Raw genomic sequence first — 27,316 nt, forward strand, 5'->3', positions numbered from 1 at the left:
AACAAAAAACCTTAACAAACTATTAGCAAACCAAATCTGGTAACATATAAAAAGGTTAAGATGTCATAACCAAGTGGGATTTATTCTGGCAATGCTAGGCTAGTTCTTGTTTCAAAAATCAGTCAATGTAGGACTTCCCTGGTGGGGCAGTGGTTAAGAATGTGCCTTCCAATGCAGAGGACGGGAGTTCAATTCCTGGTCAGGGCACTAAGATATCACATGCCTTGGGGCGACTAAACCCATGTGCCACAGCTACTGAGCCTGCACCAAAACTAGAGAGAAGGCCAAGCACCACAAGGAAGAGCCCAAGTGCCACAACAGATGATCCTGCATGCTGCAACTAAGACCCAATGCAGCCAAATAAATAATAAATATTTTAAAAATCAATCACTGTAATTCATTATATCAATTGATTAAAAGAGAAAAACTATATGATCATCTCCACAGATACAGAAAAAGTAATTGAAAAAACAAATCCAACATCCACTCTTGATAAAAGCTATCACAATAAACTAGGAATAAAAGGGAATATTTTCAACCTGTTATAAGGCACCTACCAAAAAATCTACAGTTAACATCAAACTTAAATTGGCAACAAAGCAACAGTATCTGCTCTCACCACTTCTACTAACCACTGTATTGAAGGTCTTAGGGAGTGCAATAGGACCCCTTCTCCTAGAAAAGCCATACACAATGGAAATGAAGACAAAATCATTTATATTTGCAGATGACATGATTGTTTCTGTAGAAAATATTTTAAAATCTACCAAGAAAAGTGAGTTTGGCAAGGTTGCAGGATACAAGGCCAATATACAAAATTAAATAGCATTTCTATATGGTAGTAAAGAATTTTAATTTGATCTTAAGAAAACAATATTATTTACAATGGCATTAAAACCTGCAATCTTAAGAGATAAATGTAACAAATATGTGCAACATCTGTATGCTGAAAACTAGAAAATAAGCTGCATAGATCAATGCATTTCAAAAACTCAAGCATACATATCCATTAAATAAAGTTCGACATTTGTTTACAATATTTTAGGCAAAATTTACTTTCAGTGAAATGCACAAACATTAAGTATACATCTGCTGAGTTTGGGAAAATGTATACACCTGTGTAACTCTCTTTTCAAGATATAGATCATCACACAACAAAGTTTCCTCATGCTCTTTCCCAGTTAATCTCTGTGACATCTCCCACAGGCAACCACTGTTTTGAAAAATTTTTCCTATAGATTAGCTGTTTTAGAACTTTATATAAAGGGATAGTAGAGTACATACTCTCTTGTGTAAGGCTTCTTTTACCCCTAAGTGTCTTTCTTTTTCCTTTTTTATTTGGCCGTGCCATAGGCAGCGTACAAGATCTTAGTACCCCGGCCCAGGAATCAAACCTGTGCCCTCTGCAGTGGAAGTGCAAAGTTCAAACCACAGAACCACCAAGGAATTCCCTTGTTTCAACAAAGAATATGTACTGAGCAATTACATATGCTTATGTACTGAGCAATTACACATGCTAAGTCATTCAGAAGTGTCAGTCTATGCATCAACACTTCAACACAGGAATTAACTTCTAGTTTGGGCTTCCCTGGTGGCTTAGAGGTTAAAGCGCCTGCCTCCAATGCGAGAGACCTGGGTTCGATCCTTGGGTCGGGAAGATCCCCTGGAGAAGGAAATGGTAACCCACTCCAGTATTCTTGCCTGGAGAATCCCATGGACGGAGAAGCCTGGTAGGCTACAGTCCATGGGGTCGCAAAGAGTCGGACACGACTGAGCGACTTCACTTTGAATGCACCAGCCAAAAGGTGGCACTAGGAAAGCTATGGGGAAGGAGTCTGGCAGTGAGCTGGCAGTGACATGGGAAGTCCTCCTAGAAATACCATGGGGGATGGTGGTGGCTTGCATTAGGGATGTACATCATAACTAGGGTATATAGTTACAGCCAATTTAGACCTGGGTCTCTTCTTCAGACTGGAGCAAAGGGAAAGGATTTGTCCTTCAGAAGAGCAGAAAAGTCAGACCTCTGGAAGCAAAACCTGGGAGACATTTGCAAATTTTACAGCTCCAAATAGTTTTAAAGCAGGAAATGAGAGGCAATACAGTAAGTCCCCTACGTATGGACATTCAAGTTTTAAAGATGCAAATACTGTGTTCGCATGGCCAATCATGTTAGTTCACATATCTGGTGTCCATTGTCATGTGCATGCATCCTCTACAAGTGGTTGTGCTTTTCTGTACTTTACTGTACAGTACTGTAGAGAGTACAGTAGTACAGTATCTTTATTTCAAGCCCAGGATTTCCAGAAGCAAGCATAAAAGCAGTACTGCTAAGAAGTGCCAAGTAGTAACGATGGGAACAAAAGTGAAAATAACTGAGAGAGCAGAGTGACAAGAGGAAGACTAACTGAAGAGATACCTGATGTAGGAAACGCCAGAGGGATTTTCTTTATTCGAGGAGGCATTGTTAGTTTTTGAAGCACAGGACGTGAATGTAGAAGGTAGAATGCAACAAAGGTTGCAGCAGGCATTCAGAATACAATCTAGGGCTACCAGGTCATCTATGACGAAAATAAAAGAGCTACTACCTAGACATCACTGGACTGTTTTTTTCAAGATGGTAGATAGAATTGAATCCAGCAAGGAACCAGAACCTGTGCCATCATCGTCAGGCATGAGTGAAATTATAGCTTGCCCTCCGTCTCCTATTGCTGACGATCCTTCAGCTCTGCCATCTCCCACCTCCTCTGCCACCTCCAGTCAGTAACTCTTGCCTGTCCACTCGATGCCAGCCCCTGTATGCCAGCTCTTGTACTGTACTCCTGTACTTTTCAAGGTACTGACTGACCTGTAAGATTAAAAATGTTTATTTTTTTGTTTTTTTTATGTGTTATTTGTGTGAAAAGCATTATAAACCTATTACAGTGCAATACTATATAGCTGATTGCGTTAGTTAGGTACCTAGGCTAACTTGGGTGGACTTATGAACACACTCTCAGAGTGGAATTCATTTGTATGTAGGGGACTTACTGTACATGCTGTTTTGTATCAGGTACTGGGCCTGCCACTCTATGTTACACAAACTCATTTGATCCATCCAACTAATTCATAAGGCAGCCATTATTTGCCTCCTATTTAAAGATGAGGTAATAAGACTTTATTTAGCACTGGCCATTTGATGAGGTAAAAATTCTTTTTCCCTTTAAAAAAAATCACATAACTGCAACTCTTGGTGGTTGGATGACTTGCAAAAGGTCACTCTGATACCAATTATACAGTCAGGATATAAAGCCCATTTCTATTGGTTTTGTGAAGCAAAGTTATTTTATTCTATCTATAAAAATGATGATTTCTTGTCCAAAGTTAGTAAGATACCAGCTGGTGGACCCAGCACTATATAATTTTGAGGCATTATGATTGTTATATTTCAAATTATTTACCTAGCTTTCTCCTGGCAAAGAGAATAATGAAGCTCATCCATCCAAGAACCAAGTCCTTACCTGCACTGTTGGCTTCCTGGGTTTCCAAGTGTTGCCAGGTTTCAAGCTGCTGTCCTCGAGGGTACCATGCTGGGGATTATGACAGCAAGCTGAACACCGGATGCACTGGTGATGGTGGCACCGGCAATTGTAGCAGTTTGGAATCATATTTCTCTTTCGCAAAGCAGGACAGATTTCCCCAGAACAGTAAATGCAAGGGTCATGGACTACAGCTCCCTGGACATTGCAGGAGTAAGAGCATGTTCTGTGGTAATCAAAATCACCACAGTGTAGTGGCTTACAGCACATGGATTGTTCTAGACCTTTGCTTGCAAAACATTCTGTGTAAGTGGGAGTTTCTGACTGAAGGGGTGATATGGAATGATATGATTGGTCTGTGGCATGATAGGGTTGGTCTGTGGAGTGATATGATTGGTCCATGGGATGGCGCCTCAATTCTCTATAGCTGGAGCTCATTGGCTGAAAGCTTTGGTCAATAGGTTTTGGTCTCTGGGTAAAAGCCTTGTTATGAGTGGTTAAACCTGGCAAATGAGATGTAGATAAGGATTTGCTACTCTCTTCAAAGAACTTTCTTCTGTCTGCAAAGGGCAAGAGGATGGCTTCCTCCCCAGCTTGGACAGTAGACGCTTTCACTTCTTTGTCCCCTGGGTTGGAAGGGCCTTCCATGGCTAGTGCCACATGTGGCTGCAGGCTGTGCTCTGGTGACCATCTCCAGCGACCTCCACAGACTCCATGGTGAACGTTGGCTTTTTCAGAGTCTGACGAGGATGGGTCAGATGCTTTCCACCAGGTGTTTTGGCTCAAAGAGGACTGGCCCGATCTCTGGCCAGGACTCACTCGTCCCTCCAAGCCAATCCTAGATTCTTGACCCTCAGGGGCTTGACTGAGGCACTCTGAAGACCTAGCCCTGAGTATCATGCTCTTGTTGAAGAGCTTGTCTCTGGGGCTTGGTGGTTTTTTATACGAAGATAGAAGGGCTGAGTTAGAGGAAGGAAGTGGAGAACTCTCCAGGGTCTCCTCGGTCTCTTCCACTGGCTCCTTGGTGTAACACAGCTGTGACAAGGGACTCTTGCCTTTCTGGAGCTGGGCCTTCCTCCTCTGAATTTCATTACGTAGATTGGTAGCAAAACGTTCACTCTTCCGCCGGTTTTGGATCGAGCGGCCCCGGTACCCTCCATTTCGCTTACTGCCCACCCGGCCACACTCCTTGGGCTCACTGTCCCCTTCCTCAGTTGCCTCTGTGCTGCCAGCTACTTGAGAGGTTGGAGAACAGTCCCTGGTTTGTTGAGCAAGGGAGCCAGAGGACTGCTGGCTGACCAGTTCACTGTCAGCTCTGCTTGCTCTGTTTGGATCCTGGAAACCTCTTTCTGGATGGTGTCCATCAGCCTCTCCATGTGGGGAACTGCTTGGGCTCTGATGACCTGAACCCAGAGGTCTATCATCCACTGGCTTGGTCTTTCTCTCTTTGCTCGGCTGGTCCTGGGTTCCTCCTGCAGGGGCACATGGGCTTTTCTTGCTTGTGTGGCTACTGTGCATGTGCAAAGGGGATACAGTCCACTCCTGCCCATCCTGCCCAGCTTGGAGCTCTGTCCCCTTGCAATCCCTAGTATCGAGGTGCACACGCTGCAAGTGGGACACTAGCAGCTGTTCAGGGGCACTATGGCGATGCCCTGTGGGTCCTGTGAGGTGTGGAGAGCTGCCAAAAGAAGAAGTCTTAGCTAGCTCTGCTGAAGCCTGGTTGAGTGGGCTGGAACCTTTGCTGGAAGTTTTGTCATATGCTTTTGGGACTCCAACAGCTTTGGCTGAGGCCTCCATCAGTAGATGCTCAGAGCCCTTCTGGCTAGATTCAGGAGGTTGGCTGAGCTCACAGATCTGATGGCCCTCATTTGTCACTTGGTCTTGCCCGCTGAGGCAGCAGAACCTATTAGGGTTCCTTGGGGATAGCATGGTCTCCAAGCTAGGTTTCTCCTTCTGTTGCAAGGAATCTATAAGCTCAGAAGCCCTGCACTGCTCTCCATTGAAGAGTTGGGCTCTGGAGGCCTGAAGACTGTCTCGCCTCACTGGAGGTTGAGGGGGACCCCTGGCAGCCTTGGCAGGCTCTGAGTGGGAGACCTCCTGTGGACAGGATGACATCTGGGAGCTAGCAGTCAGGTGACCCCCACTGGTGCGACAGCCACCTCCTGAGGTCTCAACCACATTAGGGCGACCATTAGGGGCTTTAGTTGGCCCTGGGCCTTGCATGATACAGTCCACAGAGGCTGACTCCTCTGGCCTGAGGGAAAGGGCACAGTCAGAGGCATTTGAGCTGGCTGAGAAGGAGCTATAGGCTGAGTCACGCTGGTTGGGGTATGTGCTCTGGTCAATGGGCAAGAGATGGCCCTCATAGGTGGCTTGGCCTGGTTGCTCCAGGCTCTCCATACTGCCAATGGAGCTGCTTTTCTCAGTGCTGCAGTGCCGGGAGAGTGGACACCACTGCACACACACGTCACTGCAAGACACAGGACACACCGGTTAGTTAGCCACGTCACTAGATTACTTTCCCACCTTGGCCATCCCTACCACGGGAGAAGGCAAGACAACCCAGAGGCGCCCATGCCACAAGGGAGAGGGAGATAAGGCAAAAGAGGAAGGAAGGGAAATGGGATGAGAAGGACGCTGGGGATGCCACGGAAATGTAGTAAAATAGGAGACAAGACGATATGTGGAAGAAGAATAGGGCAAGATTCAAAGACTAGCAGTGTGAGAACTCCACTAGGGGTAGTCCTCTCTTTCTCTGCCTTAAGTGAGTCTAGAATTGCTTCTGGCCTTTTGCTGTCTCCTGGGAGCCAGCTCTCTGCGCTCTGCTTGGAGAAACAAGCACTAACTATTAGCATTTGAGAGGGGCCCTAAAGGGCTGATTTAATTTCAGTCAGCCTATTTTGTAAATCAGTGGTTTTCAAATTTGAGCATGCATCAGAATCATCCAGAGGGTTCAATGAAACACAAGTGACTAGGCCTCATGCCCAGAGTTTTAGGTCTGGGTGGATCCTGAGAATTTTTACTTCTGACAGTTTTCTGGGTGATGCTACAGCTGTTGGTTCAGGGACCACACTTTCGAGAACCACTGGTGTCAAGCAAGCCCTACAAAGGGAAGTGATTGTGAGGGAGTAATTTTCTCAACATTACCCAACTCTAGTTCACAGCCCAGACAGGGCCACAGTTTTAGCATTCCCCTGTTCTTTTCTTGATAATAGTATTCCTCACTGTTTACTGAGGACCTATGATGTGTCAGACACTTTCTAATGTCTCGTTTCAAACTGAAGGGGAGAGATTATTATCTCCACTTGACAAATGAGAAAACCGAAGCTTGGAGAGGGAAAGTAAAATGACAAGCTCATATAGCTGCTAAAGAAGCAGAGCTGGAATTTGAACCCAGGCCTCTGTGAGTCTAATGTCCTGGCTCTTCTGCTACACTGTCTGTTAAATGGAAATGATAGTGGCATCTGTACCAGAGGGTTGCTTTGCGGGTGAAATCAGATAATAAAAGTGAAGCTCTAGGCGCCTAGTGAGGGTTCAACACCTGGTTGAGAGTAGCACCTCTCTTGATTGTTGTTTTCATGAATATTGTTATCAGCATCCCCTCTATTATGACTACTGACATTATAGTGGCCCCTGCCCACCCAGGCTGCCCTCATCCCCTACAGCAAAGCCAAACTTGGGAGACCAATGACGGAACTAGGATCAAATACAATCTTGAATTTTAAGTACAATTTCCCACACACAAAGCCAAACTGAGTCAAATCATACCAGTAACTCCCTGTCACTAGAACCCCAGAGGTTGCAGGCAGCTCAGAAAGGCCACAGTTCCGACCGCCAGAGCTGAGCAGTGGCAGGCACCGACAAGATCCCCCAGGTCAGCCTCTCCTAATTCCTGCTCACTGCCTTGCCTCTTAGCCACTCCGCTTACTTGACCTCTGGGCTAAGAATCCATCAATTCCTTGTTGGCAGGGAGATTTGCTATCCACCCCACCACCCTTCCTGCTGAAAACAGCCACACCCCCACTTAAACAGAAGCCAAGCTCAGAATGTGTTTCTGTGTATCCTTTCAGAACAAAACTGTCCCTGCCTCTGCCCTGAGCCCCTGGCTTCTGATATCAAATAAAGATACCGAGTCAGGGCAAACTCAACCCTTAGCTTCCCTGAGCCTCATCAAAAGAAATCCTTCTCGGAGGGAAGATCTTGCTGTGGAAGGGAAAAGGCAGCTTAAGCTAGCAGCTTTGCTGGCTCTGGGCTTGCTTAAAAAGTTCTCTGCATTTGCTGGGTAGCTCCCTAAATTGAGAGATCCTTATTGCATGTGGACCCTGTTATTCAGGGAGGTCCCCATTCTGAAGGCTTTGGTTTTGTGACAGAGTTGGATGAGAAACACTAGATGAGGTCACTGTGAGTCACTATAGCTAGAGAAGAGGATCAGAACCCAGTCCCGGGGTCACCGACAACACAGACTAGGATGATGGGGGAGCCAGGGAAAGAGATTGCAAAGGAAATAAGGTGAAGAACAGGAAAGAGAGGTGTTTTGCAAGCCATGTGAAATATTTCAAGGAAACATTTTCTAAAAGGAAAGGGACTGTCCCAAAGTCACAGAGAGTTAGCAATAGATGACGATGGGAAGCCAGGTCCTCTGGACTGCCCCACCCCCCTTCATTTTCCAGGATAGCACTCTGGGCTCTATAGCCTCCAATGGGGACTAGAGCACTCCTGAGTGGCCGGGTGGTCTAGCCTCCAGCCTGTTTTGAAGGGAAGGTTCCAGACTCACCTCGTGTTGCAGCCGGAATGCCAGGACAAGCTGAAGGCTTCAGAAGGGAAATGCATGGTGGTGGCCGCTTCAGGGCATCCCTCCAGCAGCTTGGCCACATGCCATGAGTGCGGCCTACTGACAGGGGCGTTTCTCCTACAGCAAAAAAGGACAGGAAGTCAACTTAGGGAACCAGAGCTGAAATCACTTCCCAGGCAGCTTCCGCCCCCACCCCCTCTTTCCCTTAAATGAAGTAGCACATCTTGCAAGGAACTGGTGTAGGAATCTTAGCAGCTACCCTCTCAGCTCCCAGAACTCAAATCTCCTTCACCCCAAAGACAATCCATGGACATACAGAATTTGAGAGTCATAGGGCTCTTTTGGTCATGGGTATGTCCCAAGCATATGCAGCAATGCCAGATGCATAGTAGATGCTCAATAAATATCTGTGGAATATGTGAGTACTGTTGCTCAGTGAACAGTGTGCCCATTCTAAGTTTTCTCTGAGAAAAAATGTAGCCAATCTTCCCATTTTTCTTTAAGAAAGGAACAGGTAAATCATTGAGAAGTTTGAACAAGTCAACACCAACTGACTGCCAATTCTCCAGTTTTGGGCTCATTCAATTTGATATGGTGCATACCTCTCGGGATACAGAGATCAATCAAGCATAGGCTTTGTTCCTGAGAACTTACTGGTAAAGGCACTGAGAGAGGGAAGGACAAGATGGCCACAGAGGTGAGGCTGCTAAGTTTGTAGGTAGAGGTTTGGCAAGAAACCCCCATTTCAGCCAGGGAGAACAGAACAACGTGATAGATGGCATGGTACTAGGCTAACAGGGAAGACTGGCTTTCAGGGCAGGGGTGACTAAAGAGAAACAGGTCTGAGGCCAAGGCCCTGGATGCAACCACAGTACGTGTCTGGTGCAGGACTCTGCAGCCACAACTCTTGCACTGACAGGCTTCTACAGGACCCATCCCTGTGCTCTGGTATATTTCACATGAATAGAAGCCACCCTTGCAAGTGGGGAACATGTGTGGGGCACAGATAGTGCCAGAGGGTAAAGAGATGATTGATATGAGAGAGGGAGAGAAAGTGGGGAGGAGAAGAATAAGAGGGGGGAAAAGGAAGAGGGCAGGGGGAAGAAGAGAGAGAGGGAAGGAAGGAGAGGAGAAGGGAAGGGAGAAGAGAGGAGAGGACAGAGAAGGAGAAGTGAGGAGAGGAGAAGAAACAAGGAGAGAAAGACAGATATCAGATGGGCATGTAGATGACAGAGATAAGAGGGAAGAGATGGTACAGATATAAACAAATGACAGAAATGGAGAAGTCTGAGAAAGAGTACAGGGAACTATATAGGGAGAAATGGGTGACAGAGAACAAGATGATAGAGTAAGAGAAACAGATGATAAATAAAGGAGAGGACAGAGAGATAAACAGATGATAGTTTATTTACTAATTTTTTCATTCAATTACTGTGGCAGGTTCCATACTAGCCAGCAACGAAGCAGAGTTGACTAAGATAAGGCCCCTGGTTTTCAACATGCTTGTTATAGAGTGGGATAAATCAGCTCTCTACCTCACAGGAGCAGCAGTAGAGAGACTAGAGCTGAATCCATATTCGTGGGGAATGCCCCTTATCCTGGCAGAAATACAGAAAATCCCAGCAGGGAAGAGCTCTAGAGGACTAAGGCCTGAAAAAGTAGTCCTGAGGAAAATGGCCTTGCTGGGGAAAACATGTGTTGAGTGGTAACAGGCCAGACACAGAGGAGGAGATATAAAAGGAAGGGCAGTGGAAGATGCCTGCCAAAGGTCAAGAACCAGAGCCACAGATCAGCTGCAGCAGTGAAAATTTGTGGGAAGGAGAAGAAGTGAGGGCCACATATTCAACCACTGTTCTATTACGGATTTCAGAGTGCCAGCAGGGAGGCTGAAGGCACTAGAAGATCTTGGGGGAATGTGCCTGCTCCAGAGTTTCACACACAAAACCATGTTGCTAGAAATCTCTCCAGTGGCTGTTACCCAGGAGTCATCCATTAACAACTATTTATAAAGCATCTCATAGAAGTACTATGTACTAGTAGATACCACATACCATGTGTATCTAACTATGTAGCACAGTTCCAGGCACTGAAGATACATGGAGAACTGGGCACCTCTCTTATTTGGGGCTCTTCTTCCATATCCAGCATTTTTGAAGTTCTGAGTCCAGGGTTTAAAATGTGGGCAGTCAGCCTTGATACCACCTTTTTCCCAACCATCCAATCCCTTATAGAGTTCTACTGAATCTTCTTTTACAATATCTCTTTGGCTTGGCCTCTTTCTCTCTCTCCCCATACCCAAACCATTCTCACTTGAGACTATTCTACATAACCATACTTCTCCACAGAACCTGTCACCCACAGCTCCTATTCTAGTCCAGGCCTTTAACATTTTGTGACCAAAATACTGTGTTAGTCTGGCAGCCAGTCTCACCTGGTTTTACCTCCAGTCACTACTTTTAGACCATATGTCAAATACCAATTGGATTGTGGTACTCTCCTATTCAAGAATCTTCACTGGTTGGACCTGACTTTCAAAGCCCTTTCTAAGCTATCTTTACCCACCCAACCTAACCTCTCATGTCTCTGCTCCAATCACACTCTGCAACCAGCTTTGTGCATTTGCTTTTGGTGTTCTAGTAGAATCTAACACAGGCCCTGGAATTGGACATTGGTTAAAATCCCAGCTCCACCACTTACAAGCTCTGTTGTTTAGACAGGTGCCTTTACTTCTTAGAGATCTAGCTGCCATGACAGTAAGATGGTGATGATAGTACCTAATTAATGGGGTTGTAATGTTCAAATGATACAATGCTTGTCAACTGCCTAGAACAGAGTTTCAGTTATGACTGTGACTGTTCCCTCTGCCTGGAATGCCCCCTCCAATTTTGGTACTCTAAGTCCCACCTCTTCTTCAAGGTACTGCTCAAGTAATGTCTACTCCATGGAGCTTGTCCTTAGTAATCTAGTCCCCACAATTTAGCCCATGAAAAATAATGTTTGATATTAATCATCATCATTTCATGTACATTAGTCTCATCCTGTGAACTATATCAAGCCCAAAGGTGATAAAACAAAGACAAAAGAGTCAGATCTACTAGGTTCAAAGCCTAACTCTACCACTTTGGATGTGTGATTCTGTATAAGTCACTTAACCGATCTGAGCTTCAGTTTTATTATCAGAAAAAAAAAACCCAATAATCCTTATCTGGTTATGTTACTATGGGGATGAGGCAGAACATTCTCAAAGCTTCTGGGACACATACTGATGTATAGCATATGGTCAATAAGGAGAGGGTACTGTAATAAGCATTGTCGGCTCAGACTTAGCCTTCTTGATAGTTCAAGAGTCCTTCCACTCAGATTTACCCATCCACTGTCAGGGTTCCACTAGCATCACCCTTGCCATACTTTGAAAGGTTGCTTACAAAGCCTCCTACTCGCTCTAGAATTTCTCCAGGAGTGGGAAACAACCTTAAAGGAGATAGAAGCAAGAAAGTGGAGGCTTTGAGAACACTGAGAGAAAAGCACACACTACAGGGAGGAAAACCCCAGTGCAAGAACGGCAGTCAGAACAGGAGCCTTCTAATCCTAGATTGGGAAAGGAAAGGAAACCATCTATAGGGTCTAATACTTGGTCTATTATTATTCCTAAAGAGCCCTAGATTTGGAGTGAGTCCACACTCATATTCTAATCCTAGCTGTGTGACTGGAGGCACAGTCATTCTCTGAGTTGTAATTCTTTACCGGTAAAATGGAGACAATCAACAAATCTCACTCATGATTTAAAGTCTGGATTAAATGCAGTCCCACGTGTGAAATCACTCAGCATAGTGCCTAATAGACTATTAACTTGAAAAAAATAACAGGGACCATTTACTGGACACTTAAGATGTACCTGGCACTGAGCACTTTGCATGCATTAGCTGATTCAATCCTCACTCAAACCTTATCAGTAAGCACCATTATTATGCCCCCTTTATGGGATGCGGAAACAGAGACACAGAGAGCCGAACTGCTTTGCCAAGAACACACAGCTAGTAACCAGCAGCTGAGAACGAGGCTCTGGTCCTCCAACCCTTGTTAGGATACCACATGCCCCCACCTCCCCAAAGAGGTATCTATCTTAAAGAGCTTATATACCTGAGCCTTCTCCTAGGCATTCCCTCAAGAAGCAGTCAGAAAAGGAAAGTCTCGGTAGTCCTAAAGTTTAAACCATTCCCTCCTTAGGCAGTGGGGAAGGAGGATGAGAAGAAATAAGCAAAGAGGTAAAATAAAATGCCAACCACCAATCTAGCTATAGAGGCAACAGTCTCCTACTATGAAACACATCATCATTCATTGGGGCTTCCCAGGTGGTACAAGTGATAAAGAATTTGCCTGCCAGCACAGGAGATGCAGGAGACGTGGGTTCAATCCCTGGGTCAGGAAGATCCTCTGGAGTAGGAAATGGCAACCTACTTTGGTATTCTTGCCTGGGAAATTCCATGGACAGAGGAGCCTGGCAGGCTATGGTCCATGGGATTGCAGAGTAGGACATGACTGAGCACACACACACATCATTCATTACCCCCAAATTCCTTTCTTAGGAAGTAAAAAGAAAGGGATATTGAAGAAAGAAAGCAGAAGGGGGGAGAAGGGCAGCAGCCATGATGGCCATGGCTACCAGTAGTACCTACCATGGAAGTTGCCCAGGATGGGGAGATAGCTTAGGAGAGGGCTAGGTATCCAGCCAGCTCAGACGGTCCACAACAACCCCTCCAGCCAGCCCCTGGGGCTTCGTTCTGCAGGCTGGATCCTCCCTTAGTTGAGACTCATTTGCATTCCTTTAAAACCTCGTGAGAGAAGGGACCATCAGCCCAAGCCCTCGAGTGTGCTCCAAGGGGCTCAGGCACAGTCAGGTCCCAATTCCAAGAACAGAAAGGAGTAGCACCGAAGGCAAGCTATGGCCATCAGCCTGGCTGGGCCTAGAGGAGGCCACCACCTTAGGGAATGAGGGCCAGTGTCAAGAGCTGGATAGGAATGAAGACGCTGCTCCGGAAAGTAGCCAGCACCCTGGTGGCAAAGGGAAGAATGAAAGGCAGTTCCAGCAGCACAAACAGCCCTCCTGTTCCCTACTCCAGCCTCCTCTGAGCTCTGGCCCACCCCCTTACATAGCTCAGAGGCCAATAAGGAAGCTGGGCCCCCAGCCACTGCTAGAACTCAGGAAAGGAGCAAGGAAATGATGTTTGGGAAAGATAAAGTGGGTGTCTAAAAAATTTTTTTTTAAATACACGCAAGTGAGAGAGAAAAATACCCCAGACACATACACTTAAAAGAATTCCTGTGCTTCCTGGACTGGGTTGACTCCACCCAGCCATCTCCGCAGGTCCTCTGAGCCCCAGAAAAGGAAAACCCAGATCAGCCAGGCCAGCAGCCTCCAGGTCCAGCAAAGCAAGTAGCATAGCACTACAGCTGGTTTTACATAGCCGGGGGCAAGGAACCTAGAGATCTCCCAGAATGAATATCCTGTTGAGACAAAAAGATTCACAAACCAGTCTGAACCGTATTTTCAGAGTCTGTCCATCCTATGGGCATCTGAGCAGACCCAGAGGAAACTGCATTTCACACCAGAGACTCCAACTCCAAAACAGTGCTGCTTGGAGTCAGCATCCCTGCCTCTGCCATGACTTTACTCTGACCTCTGGCAATTTACTCCCCCTGTCTGGGCTTCTGTTTCCTCTCTGCAAAATAAAACATTAAAGCCCATTGTCACAAACAACCTCTCCAACTATATGGCACACTCTGAGGTGACAGTCCCCAGCCCCATGATGTCTCACTGACCTATGCAACAGCCAGGACCCAGAGCAGCCCCATAGAAGTTTATTATATACCCTAAGCCCAAGCTCAAGTATCAGAATTTAATTCTTCTTGGGGATTCAGAGTCGGGATTTTTCCCTTCATAATACTCCAGGCCAGTTTCCTTTGGCCTCTGGTCCCAATTTCAGCCATTTCTGGCCCCTGAGAGAGCTTATGTGAGCTTCCTCAGACCAAGAAATATCCCAGGGCCCTTCCTCTCTGGGGGAAACCATGCCAGGTGGCCCCTTCCCTGCTCTGCCTCTGGACCTCCTGGGGAAGTTTAAAAGGACTTTTGTTTACATGTGCCTACAAAAGGCAGGTGCCATCCAAGTAAGCCTACAGACCCTCCTTTGGTATAAGAAGTCCTGTAAGGTGGGAGTTTGGGGATTTAGTATGCCTGCAGATCTGGGTTGGAGATTCAGCTTTTCAACACACTAATTGTTTGGCTTTGGGCATGCCACAGAGACTCAATTTCCTCATCTTCAATGTATGCCTGGCACACAAAAGGCATTCAGTAAATGATATCCATTATTAATATCATCCTTGACCCCAAATAATAATGGATAAGGTACTATTAGTGGCAAGAAAAAGAATTTCTTCAAGCCAAATGAAGAATGCAAGAGGACTAATTAAGAGAAGGTTCAAAAGTCAAGCCTAACTCTCTAGAGTAGCACTTCTCAAACTTCAGTGGCCAGACTAATCACCTGGCCATCTTGAATCAGATTTTGATTCAGTAGATCTAGAGTAGGCTCCAGATTCTGACTTTCTAAGAAGCTCTAGAGTGATGGTGATGCTGCTGGTGTAATAACCACATTCTGACAATACACTAGGGAATACAGTACCTTTAGCAATAGCACAACACTAGGGAATAACCCCTGCTCTGAAACAGCATCAGAATAAACAGTCGCTTCTAATCCCATTACTCAGGCCTGGGTACCTAGCCTTCCCAAATCTGGTCACCAAGTGCCTTTCTCCTTCCACTCTGTAACTCAGTCCATAAAAATGCTTCCCTGACCTCCATTTCCTAACGAAATAAAGAATAACAAATGTGATAGCAGCCTGGCCCTGTCAGTGGTCAGATGGGTTGAGGAAGTTTTGACTAGAGGTGCAAGCATGTTTTGGGGATTGCCTTAGGTAGGGAGGCAGGATTGGAGTATGAGAGTTGGGTAGTCACCAGAAGAGGTGATATGATGGACAGGTGGACACAGGGAGTATATACTCAAGAAATCCTTGTGGAGAGGATGATAAGAGAGGAATTTGAGCAGTTTGGCCAGTTTGGGATTTAGAAAGGAGAGACTTGAAGATGGGGTTGGGATAAAGGGGGTAACTTCTCACTTAGCAGAGCTAAGTTCCAGACAACATGAGCAAGCATCACCTCCTCTGTTCAGGGGACGGTAAAGACGACTGTGTCTTTTCCAAGCACTCAGAAGATAAGAACTTGGCCTGGAGCAAGGAGGGTAGGCACATGCAGGTGGAAATGACAGACCTGTCAGAAAGGCTCCCTTGTAAAGGCTGTTGTGAGAGGTGAGGGGAGGGAAGTGGACCAATTTTAGGAGTCACTCTTTAGCTCTTCTAGAGGGCTGTCACCTCAATACCTTCCAACAGAACTACTGGTCTCTGAGCCTAGCTCCCAGAAGACTCCTCAAGAACTACTTAGAGGGAGGAAGGCAGGGGGTAAGCAAAAAGAGAACCGTGGCTCTGATCCAACCTAGGGCAAGAAGGAAAATATGGCCCCTCTTGCTTGGGGTTATGCTTAGCCTGAGGTCTGGGTCATAACCTACTGCAGGTTCTTTCCTCTTCTGAAAGTCTTTAGATAAGGAGAAGCACAAAATGGTGTCCTTGATTAGCTCTGTTTACTTTCTATGGCTCTTCCAGCCTCCTCCGCCCCTACCAGCACATTCTACCTGCCCCACATGAAGGAATTCAAACTCATTCTGGCCTGCTAGCAGGAAGGGAAGCCTATTTTGTCCACAGGATGCATGGCTTGTTTATCTGACAGAAGGAGGCAAAAGCCGCTTGATCACCATGAAGGGATACAGATCTTTGAAGGCCTCCTCACACCCTCACACTGTTAGCTGGAGGACCCTGCTGATCTGGAGACCTTCCTTATACAGACCCAACCAAGGAGGAACATGTATATGTATGTAAATGTGTGAAAGTGTATGTATGGGTAAGTATGCATGTATGCATGTGCATGTATGGGTAAGTATGTGTATATCTATGTATATGTGTATATATATACATATGTATGAGTTTAAAGAGAACTTTAAGACAAGATCTTTCTTGTCAGTTGAGGAGCTATAATTTTGGTCATCTGAGATATAGGTACTTTATGTAGAGGGGACTTTTGGTATCCAGTTCTGCCTTTCCACTTTCCCCACTTCTACTTCCCCTCTCCTCTTGGAATAGCCAGGTCAAGTTCTTTCATATAAATCTGCTGAATCCCCCGCCTCTCTACCCTCTACCTCAGGATCCATTCAAGGCTAAAAAGAAGCCCAGGGTAGTGAATAAGAAAGGAAGGGAATGCTGGGTTGGGAGTAAAGACTCCCTCAAATGCTGTGATGTGTGTCCAGGGGTGTCTTTTGGCTTTCCAAGTATGAAAGTAAAGAGTAATACCCTCATTTGGTTAGGGCCTTTACACTTGACTTTCTGCTTTTATTTCTCCATTTTTTCACATTAGAATCTTTAAAACACGGGGACACCAATTTTTCTAAAGGAGGTTGGAGCGAGGCAACCATATGAAAGAAGTGGGAGAGCTCTGCAAATATTAGGGGCTAGAAAAATGCTTAGTAGTTTAGAAACACAGTACTTAGAATTCTCTTTCAGACTTGGCTATGAAGCATATTCTAGTTTACATATCTATGTAGAGGCAGATAAAACATACCCATCATAGACTGTTTCTTGTCAATGATCCCAAAGGCAAGGAGGTGGATGGTGCATATTTCACAGCTTCTAGGAGCAAGGGGAGCAAGTCAAGAATCTGAATAATGAAAGAGAGTTTTTTTCTCTTCCCTGTATATATAAAAGCTAAGGGTGTAACACCAGAGGGCTGAGGGTGACTTCATATGAGCACACAGGGAAAATGACGACAGGTTCACAGAATACCATCTATTGAGTCAGCTTCTGCTATGATGCTCAATTTCCTAAACCAACACCCAGAGTGATAAAGAAGGTGGAAGATGTTTGTCCTCCAGCCTTAGTTTCTATCAGTAATACCATAGCGTCCCTTGGGAATGACTGCAGGAATAATACAAGATTTCCTTTCTTTTCCTTTTAAGCCAAATATCTCCTTCAGCTCAAACTCAGTATTAGAGTACCAATTTTCAGGAAAATGATGAACTCCACAAAGATTTTGCCCAAAGTCAAGTCTCAAAAACCTTTAGAATTGCTTCTGGCCACTCCCTAAATCATCTCCACTACTAAATGCATGAAGCCCAAAGACAATGTCCAGTAACAGTGAGAACCTCAATAGAACCAAGAGAACCTACTCATTCTGCTTTGAGAAAACATGACAATGAGGATCAGTGCTCAGCAGAGCTGGAACATGGTGAGCAAGGTAGATAGTACAGGGACATGAGGCTGGGGAAGTGTGAAGGCCAGATCACAGAGTTTTCAAGGTCAAGGTAGGAAGTTTGTGTTTTATTTCCAGTGTAGTGGGAAATAGGCTACTGGAGATTGTTAAGTAGGTGACAATGATCTAAGTTTTACAAAGATCTCATTAGGCTATTAAATTTAGGCAGGGCAGGAGTAGAAGTGAGGGAACCAATTTAAAAGGGCTTTTATAGGTAAGAGATAATGGTGATTTGTTCTAGGGAGGAAGTAGTAGGGGTAGAGAAGAGAGGTTTGATTACAGATATCTTGGAGGTAGAGTTGACAATATTCATTGATGGATTGGATGTGGAGAGTGAGGGATAAAGAAGAAGTCATGTCATCAGAGTTGCCTGGCATCTGTAACTTCTTAGCACAGAATTCATTCCCGAAACTGAGTCATTAGTAGTTCTTAAAAAAAAAGTTAGCAGTCTTTATCATTCTTTTATTCAAGCATTTATGGAACTCCTATCTACATTTAAGGTGCTTGGAGAGGTATTATGAAACATGCCAAAATGAAGAAGATATGATTCCTGAGCTCAAGAAATTTATAGTGTGGTAGGGAGGTCAATATGGGGCTTCCCTGGTGGCTCAGACAGTAAAGAACCTGCCTGTAATGCAGGAAACATGGGTTCAATCCCTGGGTTGGGACGATTCCCTGGAGAAGGAAATGCCAACCCACTCTAGTATCCTTGCCTAGAGAATCCCATGGATGGAGGAGCCTGGTGGGCTATAGTCCATGGGGTTGCAACAGTTGGATATGACTTAGCAACTAAACCATCATCACCAGGGGATGAATAAAAATACCTATGTAACTATTCTATATACTAACAATAAAACAGAAAGAAAAATTAAGGAATCAATCTCATTCACCATTGCAACAAAAAGAATTAAATATCTAGGAATAAACTTACCTAAGGAGACAAAAGAACTGTACACAGAAAATTATAAGACACTGATGAAAGAAATCAAAGATGACAAAAACAGATGGAGAGATATTCCATGTTCCTGGGTAGAAAGAATCAATATTGTAAAAATGACTATACTACCAAACACAATCTACAGATTCAATGTGATCCCTATCAAATTACCAATGGCATTTTTCTCAGAAGTAGATCAAAAATTTCACAATTCATATGGAAACACAAAAGATCCTGAATAGCCAAAGCAGTCTTGAAAAAGAAGAACAGAGCTGGAGGAATCAACCTTTCTGAGTTCAGATTAAATTACAAAGCTACAGTCATCAAGACAACATGGTACTGGCACAAAAACAGAAATATAGACCAATGGAACAAGATAGAAAGCCCAGAAATAAACCCATGCACCTATGGGCACCTTATTTTTGACAAAGGAGGCAAGAATATACAATGGGGCAAAGACAGCCTCTCCCATAAATGGTGCTGGGAAAACTGGACACCTACATGTAAAAGAATGAAATCAGAACACCTTCTAACATCATACATAAAGATAAACTCAAAATGGGTTAAAGACCTAAATGTAAGACCAGAAACTATGAAACTCTTAGAGGAAAACACAGGCAGAACACTTAATGACATAAATCAAAGCAAGATACTCTATGACAAACCTCCTAGAGTAATGGAAATAAAAACAAAAGTAAACAAGTGGAACCTGATTAAACTTAAAAGCTTTTGCACAGCAAAGGAAACTATAAGCATGGTGAAAAGACAACCATTGGAATGGGAGAAAATAATAGCAAATGAAACAACTGACAAGGGATTAATTTCCAAAATATACAAACAGCTCATACAACTCAATGCCAGAAAAACAAATAACCAAATCAAAAAGTGGGAAAAGACCTAAACAGATATTTCTCCAAAGAAGACATCAGATGTCCAACAAACACATGAAAAGCTGCTCAACATCATTCTTATTAGAGAAATGCAAATCATAATGAGATGGATGAAACTGGAGCCGATTATACAGAGTGAAGTAAGCCAGAAAGAAAAACACCAATACAGTATACTAACACATATATATGGAATTTAGAAAGATGGTAATGATGACCCTGTATGCGAGACAGCAAAGGAGACACAGATGTGTAGAGCAGACTTTTGGACTCTGGGGGAGAAGGAGAGGGTGGGATGATTTGGGAGAATGGCATTGAAACATGTGTACTGTCATGTAAGAAACGAATCGCCAGTCTATGTTTGATGCAGGGTACAGGATGCTTGGGGCTGGTTCACGGGGATGATCCAGAGGGATGGTGTGGGGTGGGAGGTGGGAGGGGGGTTCATGTTTGGGAACTCATGTACACCTGTGGGGATTTGTGTCAATGTATGGCAAAAACAATACAGTATTGTAAAGTAAAATAAAATAAAAATTAAAAATAAATAAATAAATAAAAGAAAGGGGAAGAGATTTTAACATAAGCTGAGTTGATAAAATGTGCCTATGTAACACTTGGCTAGCTAGAAATGTACAAGGTCTGAATAATTCTGTATTGGTTTTCTTCCAACTCATAATAATTTTATATTATTTTAAACTGATACATAATAAACCAAAAGTAAGTAATCTAAAAAAAAAAGAAAAACAAACAAAAAAAAACTACAATGAGATATCACCTCACACTGGTGAGAATGGCCCTCATCAAAATGTCTACAAACAATAAATGCTGGAGAGGGTGTGGAGAAAAGGGAATGCTCTTGCACTATTGGTGGGAATGTAAATTGATACAGCCACTATGGAAAAAGGTATGGAGATTCCTTAAAAAACTAGGACTAAAACCACAATATGACCCAGCAATCCCATGCCTAGGCACATACCCTGAGGAAACAAAAATTGAAAGAGACACATGTATCCCATTGTTCACTGCAGCACTATTTACAATAGCTAGAACATGGAAGCAACCTAGATGTCCATCAACAGATGAATGGATAAAGAAGTTGTGGTACATATATACAATGGAATATTACTCAGCCATAAAAAGGAACACATTTGAGTCAGTTCTAATGAGGTGGACGAACCAGAACCTATCATACAGAGTGAAGTGAGCCAGAAAGAGAAGGATAAATACTATATTCTAACACATATATATAGAATCTAGAAAAATGGTACTGAAGAATTTATTTACAGGGCAACAATGGAGAAACAGACATAGAGAATAGACTTATGGACATGGGGAGAGGGGAGGAGAGGGTGAGATGTATGGAAAGAATAACATGGAAACTTACATTACCATATGTAAAATAGATAGCCAACAGGAATTTGCTGTATGGCTCAGGAAATTCAAACGGGCTCTGTATCAACCTAGAGGGGTGGGATGGGGAGGGAGATGGGAAGGAATTTCAAAAGGGAGGGGATATATGGCTGGAACCTATGGCTGATTCATGTTGAGGTTTGACAGAAAACAGCAAAAATCTGTAAAGCAATTACCCTTCAATAAAAAATAAATTAATTTTAAAAAATTGTTGTAACTAAACAGAGTAGAATATCATGTCATAAAGGAAATGCTAACAAAATGAGAGTTAAAAAAAGAACAATGGTTTTCACTTTACTGGGGACTATATTCAATATGTTATACAACCTATAATGGAAAAGAATTTTTAGAAAGAATATTATATATCTTTATATATCTCCCAGTGTCAGACTTTAATTTTTTGGGCTCCAGAATCACTGCAGATGGTGACTGCAGCCATGAAATTAAAAGACGCTTACTCCTTGGAAGAAAAGTTATGACCAACCTAGATAGTATATTCAAAAGCAGAAACATTACTTTGCCGACCAAGGTCCGTCTAGTCAAGGCTATGGTTTTTCCAGTGGTCATGTATGGATGTGAGGGTTGGACTGTGAAGAAGGCTGAGCACCGAAGAATTGATGCTTTTGAACTGTGGTGTTGGAGAAGACTCTTGAGAGTCCCTTGGACTGCAAGGAGATCCAACCAGTCCATTCTGAAGGAGATCAGCCCTGGGATTTCTTTGGAAGGAATGATGCTAAAGTTGAAGCTCCAGTACTTTGGCCACCTCATGCAAAGTGTTGACTCATTGGAAAAGACTCTGATGCTGGGAGGGATTGGGGTCAGGAGGAGAAGGGGACGACCGAGGATGAGATGGCTGGATGGCATCACGGACTCGATGGACGTGAGTCTGTGTGAACTCCGGGAGATGGTGATGGACAGGGAGGCCTGGCATGCTGCAATTCATGGGGTTGCAAAGAGTCGGACACGACTAAGCGACTGAACTGAACTTATATATCTCCAAATCACTTTGCTGTAAACCTGAAACTAACATGATATATTGTAAATCAACTATACCTCAATAAAAATTTAAAACCAAGCCATATGATTATCTCAATAGATGCACAGAAAGCCTTTGACAAAATTCAACATCCATTTATGATAAAAACTCTCCAGAAAGCAGGCATAGAAGGACCATACCTCAACATAATAAAAGCATATATGACAAACCCACAGCAAACATTATCCTCAATGGTGAAAAATTGAAAGCATTTCCCCTAAAGTCAGAAACAAGACAAGGGTGCCCACTCTCACCATTACTATTCAACATAGTTCTGGAAGTTTTCGCCACAGCAATCAGAGCAGAAAAAGAAATAAAGGGAATCCAAATTGGAAAAGAAGTAAAACTCTCACTGTTTGCAGATGACATGATCCTCTACATAGAAAACCCTAAAGACTCCACCAGAAAATTACTAGAGCTAATCAATGAATATACTAAAGTTGCAGGATATAAAATCAACACACAGAAATCCCTTGTATTCCTATACACTAATAATGAGAAAGTAGAAAAAGAAATCAAGGAAACAATTCCATTCACCATTGCAATGAAAAGAATAAAAGACCTATATATAGAAAACTATAAAACACTGGTAAAACAAATCAAAGAGGACACTAACAGATGGCGAAATATACCATGTTCATGGATCAGAAGATTAATATAGTGAAAATGAGTATACTACCCAAAGCAATCTACAGACTCAGTGCAATCCCTATCAAGCTACCAGTGATATTTTTCACAGAGCCAGAACAAATAATTTCACAATTTGTATGGAAATACAAAAAAGCTCGAATAGCCAAAGCAATCTTGAGAAAGAAGAATGGAACTGGAGGAATCAACCTGCCTGAATTCAGGCTCTACAAGAAAGCCACAGTCATCAAGACAGTATGGTACTGGCACAAAGACAGAAATATAGATCAATGGAACAAAATAGAAAGCCCAGAGATAAATCCACACACCTATGAATGGTTCTATGAAGACCTACAAGACCTTTTAGAACTAACACCCAAAAAAGATGTCCTTTTCATTATAGAGGACTGGAACGCAAAAGTAGAAAGTCAAGAAACACCTGGAGTAACAGGCAAGTTTGGCCTTGGAACACGGAATGAAGCAGGGCAAAGACTCATAGAGTTTTGCCAAGAAAATGAACTGGTGATAGCAAACACCCTCTTCCAACAACACAAGAGAAGACTCTACACATGGACATCACCAGATGGTCAACACCGAAATCAGATTGATTATATTCTTTGCAGCCAAAGATGGAGAAGCTCTATACAGTCAACAAAAACAAGACCAGGAGCTGACTGTGGCTCAGATCATGAACTCCTTATTACCAAATTCAGACTTAAATTGAAGAAAGTAGGAAAAACCGCTAGACCATTCAGGTATGACCTAAATCAAATCCCTTATGATTATATAGTGGAAGTGAGAAATAGATTTAAGGGCCTAGATCTGATAGACAGAGTGCCCGATGAACTATGGAATAAGGTTTGTGACATTGTACAGGAGACAGGAATCAAGACCATCCCCGTGGAAAAGAAATGCGAAAAAGCAAAATGACTGTCTGGGGAGGCCTTACAAATAGCTGTGAAGAGAAGAGAGGCGAAAAGCAAAGGAGAAAAGGAAAGATATAAGCATCTGAATGCAGAGTTCCAAAGAACAGCAAGAAGAGATAAGAAAGCCTTCCTCAGCGATCAATGCAGAGAAATAGAGGAAAAGAATGGGAAAGACAAGAGATCTCTTCAAGAAAATTAGAGATACCAAGGGAACATTTAATGCAAAGATGGGCTTGATAAATGACAGAAATGGTATGGACCTAACAGAAGCAGAAGATATTAACAAGAGGTGGCAAGAATACATAGAAGAACTGTACAAAAAACATCTTCACGACCCAGATAATCACGATGGTGTGATCACTCACCTAGAGCCAGACATCCTGGAATGTGAAGTCAAGCGGGCCTTAGAAAGCATCACTACCAACAAAGCTAGTGGAGGTGATGTAATTCCAGTTAAGCTATTTCAAATCCTGAAAGATGATGCTGTGAAAGTGCTGCACTCAATATGCCAGTAAATTTGGAAAACTCAGCAGTGGCCACAGGACTAGAAAAGGTCTCTTTTCATTCCAATCCCAAAGAAAGGCAATGCCAAAGAATGCTCAAGTGAAAGTGAAGTCGCTCAGTTGTGTCCGACTCTTTGCGACCCCATGGACTGTAGCCCACCACGCTCCTCCGTCCATGCGATTTTCCAGGCAAGAGTACTGGAGTGGGTTGGCATTTCCTTACTACCGCACAATTGCACTCATCTCACATGCTAGTAAAGTAATGCTCAAAATTCTCCAAGCCAGGCTTCAACAATACATGAACCGTGAACTTCCTGATGTTCAAGCTGGTTTTAGAAAAGGCAGAGGAACCAGAGATCAAATTGCCAACATCTGCTGGATTGTGGAAAAAGCAAGAGAGTTCCAGAAAAACAACTATTTCTGCTTTATTGACTATGCCAAAGCCTTTGACTGTGTGGATCACAAAAAGTCTACAAACAATAAATGCTGGAGAGGGTGTGGAGAAAAAGGAACCCTCTTACACTGTTGGTGGGAATGCAAACTAGTACAGCCACTATGGAGAACAGTGTGGAGATTCCTTAAAAAACTGGAAGTAGAACTGCCTTATGACCCAGCAATCCCACTGCTGGGCATACACACCAAGGAAACCAGAATTGAAAGAGACATGTGTACCCCAATGTTCATCACAGTATTGTTTATAATAGCCAGGACATAGAAGCAACCTAGATGTCCATCAGCGGATGAATGGATAAGAAAGGTGTGATACATATACACAATGGAGTATTACTCAGCCATTAAAAAGAATACATTTGAATCAGTTCTAATGAGGTGGGTGAAACTGGAGCCGATTATACAGAGTGAAGTAAGCCAGAAAGAAAAACACCAATACAGTATACTAATGCATATATATGGAATTTAGAAAGATGGTAACAATAACCCTGTATACGAGACAGCAAAAGAGACACAGATGTATAGAACAGTCTTTTGGACTCTGTGGGAGAGGGAGAGGGTGGGATGATTTGGGAGAATGGCATTGAAACACGTATAATATCATATAAGAAATGAATCGCCAGTCCAGGTTCGATGCAGGATACAGGATGCTTGGGGCTGGTGCACTGGGATGACCCAGGAGATGGTATGTGGAGGTAGGTGGGAGGGCGGTTCAGGATTGGAAACATGTGCACACCTGTGGTGGATTCATGTTGATGTATGGCAAAACCAATACAGTAAAGTAAAATACAGTAAAAAAAAATTCATGTAATAAAAACATTATTAAGCAAGTTTTCTTATTTTTTTTTGCTGAAAATGCTATGAAATTGGTGGTGTCTAAAACCAGACAGTCAAGGAGAAAACAAAGGAGAAAGCACAGCTAGTCGAATCAAGGAAGACTTTTCAGAGCCTCTAATTTTGAAAACTCAGGATAATTTCAACAGGAGGAGACTGGGGAAGAGGTCATGTGAGGTGTTTTGTAAAAACAAGAGTGGGAAGAGCAGGAATATACTGAAGGAAGAACATAGAGTTTTCTAAGGCATACAGGAAATAAAATTAGAATGATGCAACAACATGGCGAGCCTTAAGTGTTTATCCTAACATTTACTTTACCAACAGGCAAGACAGAGGCTTTGGAGGTTCCAGAATAGGAGGAAAGAGATGCTAAAAGCAGTATGTTAGGAAAGTTATTCTCATAGCCACATATAGGATCAATTATGTGCATAAATACTGAAAGCATAGTGAAGTGAGTAGGCTAGTACCACAGACTTAATAAAAGGTAGAACTAGAGAGGTGACAGTCAGAGTGGAGCAGAATGAAAGGATGTGACAAAGGACATAAGAGACGATCAAGAAACTTGGATTACTAAATAATTATGGAGGAAAGTGAAGTTAAGATGACCATGAACAGCTAGTGGTATCACTATCTAGATTGGGAAGTTGAGAACCAGAGACATGAGTTTGACTTTAGATATGAGCATGTTTGATATGCTATCTAATGTAGATAGTCATGCCCCACAAGCAGCCTGATATCTGGGCTGTAGTGCTAGAAAGAGGTTAGGGTAGAGTATGGACACATGGTCATCATCCACAGAGAGGGAGCAGCCAAGTGCATGTGACTGCCCACAGTATATGCATGCAAAGGAAATAGAGAGGATGACATATCTCTACAGAACAGCTAAAGAGGAAGAGCTAATCAGAAAGACAAAACAATAAGATGTAATTTTCAGTGATATTGGCAATATATTTTTAAAAACTGTCAGCAAAGTTTCAGGGAAAGAAGCATTCTTATAAACTGCTGGATGGGAATGGATTGGGTATACATTTGCCTCAAGGAAACTTGCCATATGTTATCAAGAGACATAAAAATGTTCCTACTGTGTTTGCTTTAGCTGACATATACTAAAATCAGAACAATATAGAGAAGATCAGCATGGCTGTCCCACAAGGATGAAATGCAAATTTGTGAAGCACTGCATATTTTTTTCGAGAATTAGAGAGTGGTGGTGGCTATACAACCTTATAAATATATTAAAACTCACTTAATTCCACACTTGAAAGTAATTAATTTTATGGTTGGTGGATTATATTTGTTTTTAAAAATGTCTGATGTATGAGGCAGGACACCCAAAGCTGGAGTTCTGTGACAACCTAGAGGGATGGAGTGGGGAGGGAGGTGTGAGGAGGTTCAGGAGGGAGAGGACATGTATATGCCTATGGCTGAGTCATACTGATGTATGGCGAAAACCATCACAATACTGCAAAATAATTATCCTTCAATTAAAATAAATAAATAAATTTAAAAAAATGTTCCTACCCTTTAATCTAATCTTTCCATCCCAAGGATTCTATCCTAAGAGAGCAATTAGAACTAAACATATTGATTTATGTACTTGAAGTATCAACAGCTACAGGGTTATTTATAATGTAAAATTAGGAATATCCTAACTGTTCAAATAGGAACAGGAGTACGTCAAGGATGTATATTGTCATCCTGCTTATTTAACTTCTATGCAGAGTACATCATGAGAAACGCTGGGCTGGAAGAAGCACAAGCTGGAATCAAGACTGCTGGGGAAATATCAATAACCTCAGATATGCAGATGACACCACCCTTACGGCAGAAAGTGAAGAGGAACTAAAAAGCCTCTTGATGAAAGTGAAAGAAGAGAGTGAAAAAGTTGGCTTAAAGCTCAACATTCAGAAAATGAAGATCTGGGCATCTGGTCCCATCACTTCATGGAAAATAGATGGGGAAACAGTGGAAACAGTGTCAGACTTTTTTTTTT

General features: G+C 43.1%; 1 protein-coding gene and 1 non-coding gene across 3 annotated transcripts in view; one reads left to right on the forward strand and one right to left on the reverse strand.

Moving 5' to 3' along the window:
• The window catches only part of SHROOM4 (shroom family member 4), a 135,542-nt gene that overhangs the window by 42,089 nt on the left and 66,137 nt on the right, over nt 1–27,316 (reverse strand). Inside the window, exons 1-3 of one of the 2 annotated variants that reach the window (XM_040265987.1) lie at nt 12,984–13,413; nt 8,290–8,424; nt 3,498–5,985 (exon numbers count right to left, since the gene is read on the reverse strand). In XM_040265987.1, coding sequence (XP_040121921.1) covers nt 3,498–5,985; nt 8,290–8,345 — 2,544 coding nt within the window. In that variant the 5' untranslated portion in view covers nt 8,346–8,424; nt 12,984–13,413. Of the gene's footprint in view, nt 1–3,497; nt 5,986–8,289; nt 8,425–12,983; nt 13,414–27,316 lie in introns of those variants that run through there. The other variant, XM_040265986.1, reaches the window with a different exon arrangement.
• On the forward strand, nt 26,409–26,512 carry LOC120882663. Its single transcript, XR_005725532.1, has one exon. It is a non-coding gene; the product is annotated as a U6 spliceosomal RNA (small nuclear RNA).

Source organism: Oryx dammah, unplaced genomic scaffold (assembly GCF_014754425.2).
Source record: "Oryx dammah isolate SB20612 unplaced genomic scaffold, SCBI_Odam_1.1 HiC_scaffold_23, whole genome shotgun sequence".
Classification (NCBI taxonomy): Eukaryota; Metazoa; Chordata; class Mammalia; order Artiodactyla; family Bovidae; genus Oryx; species Oryx dammah.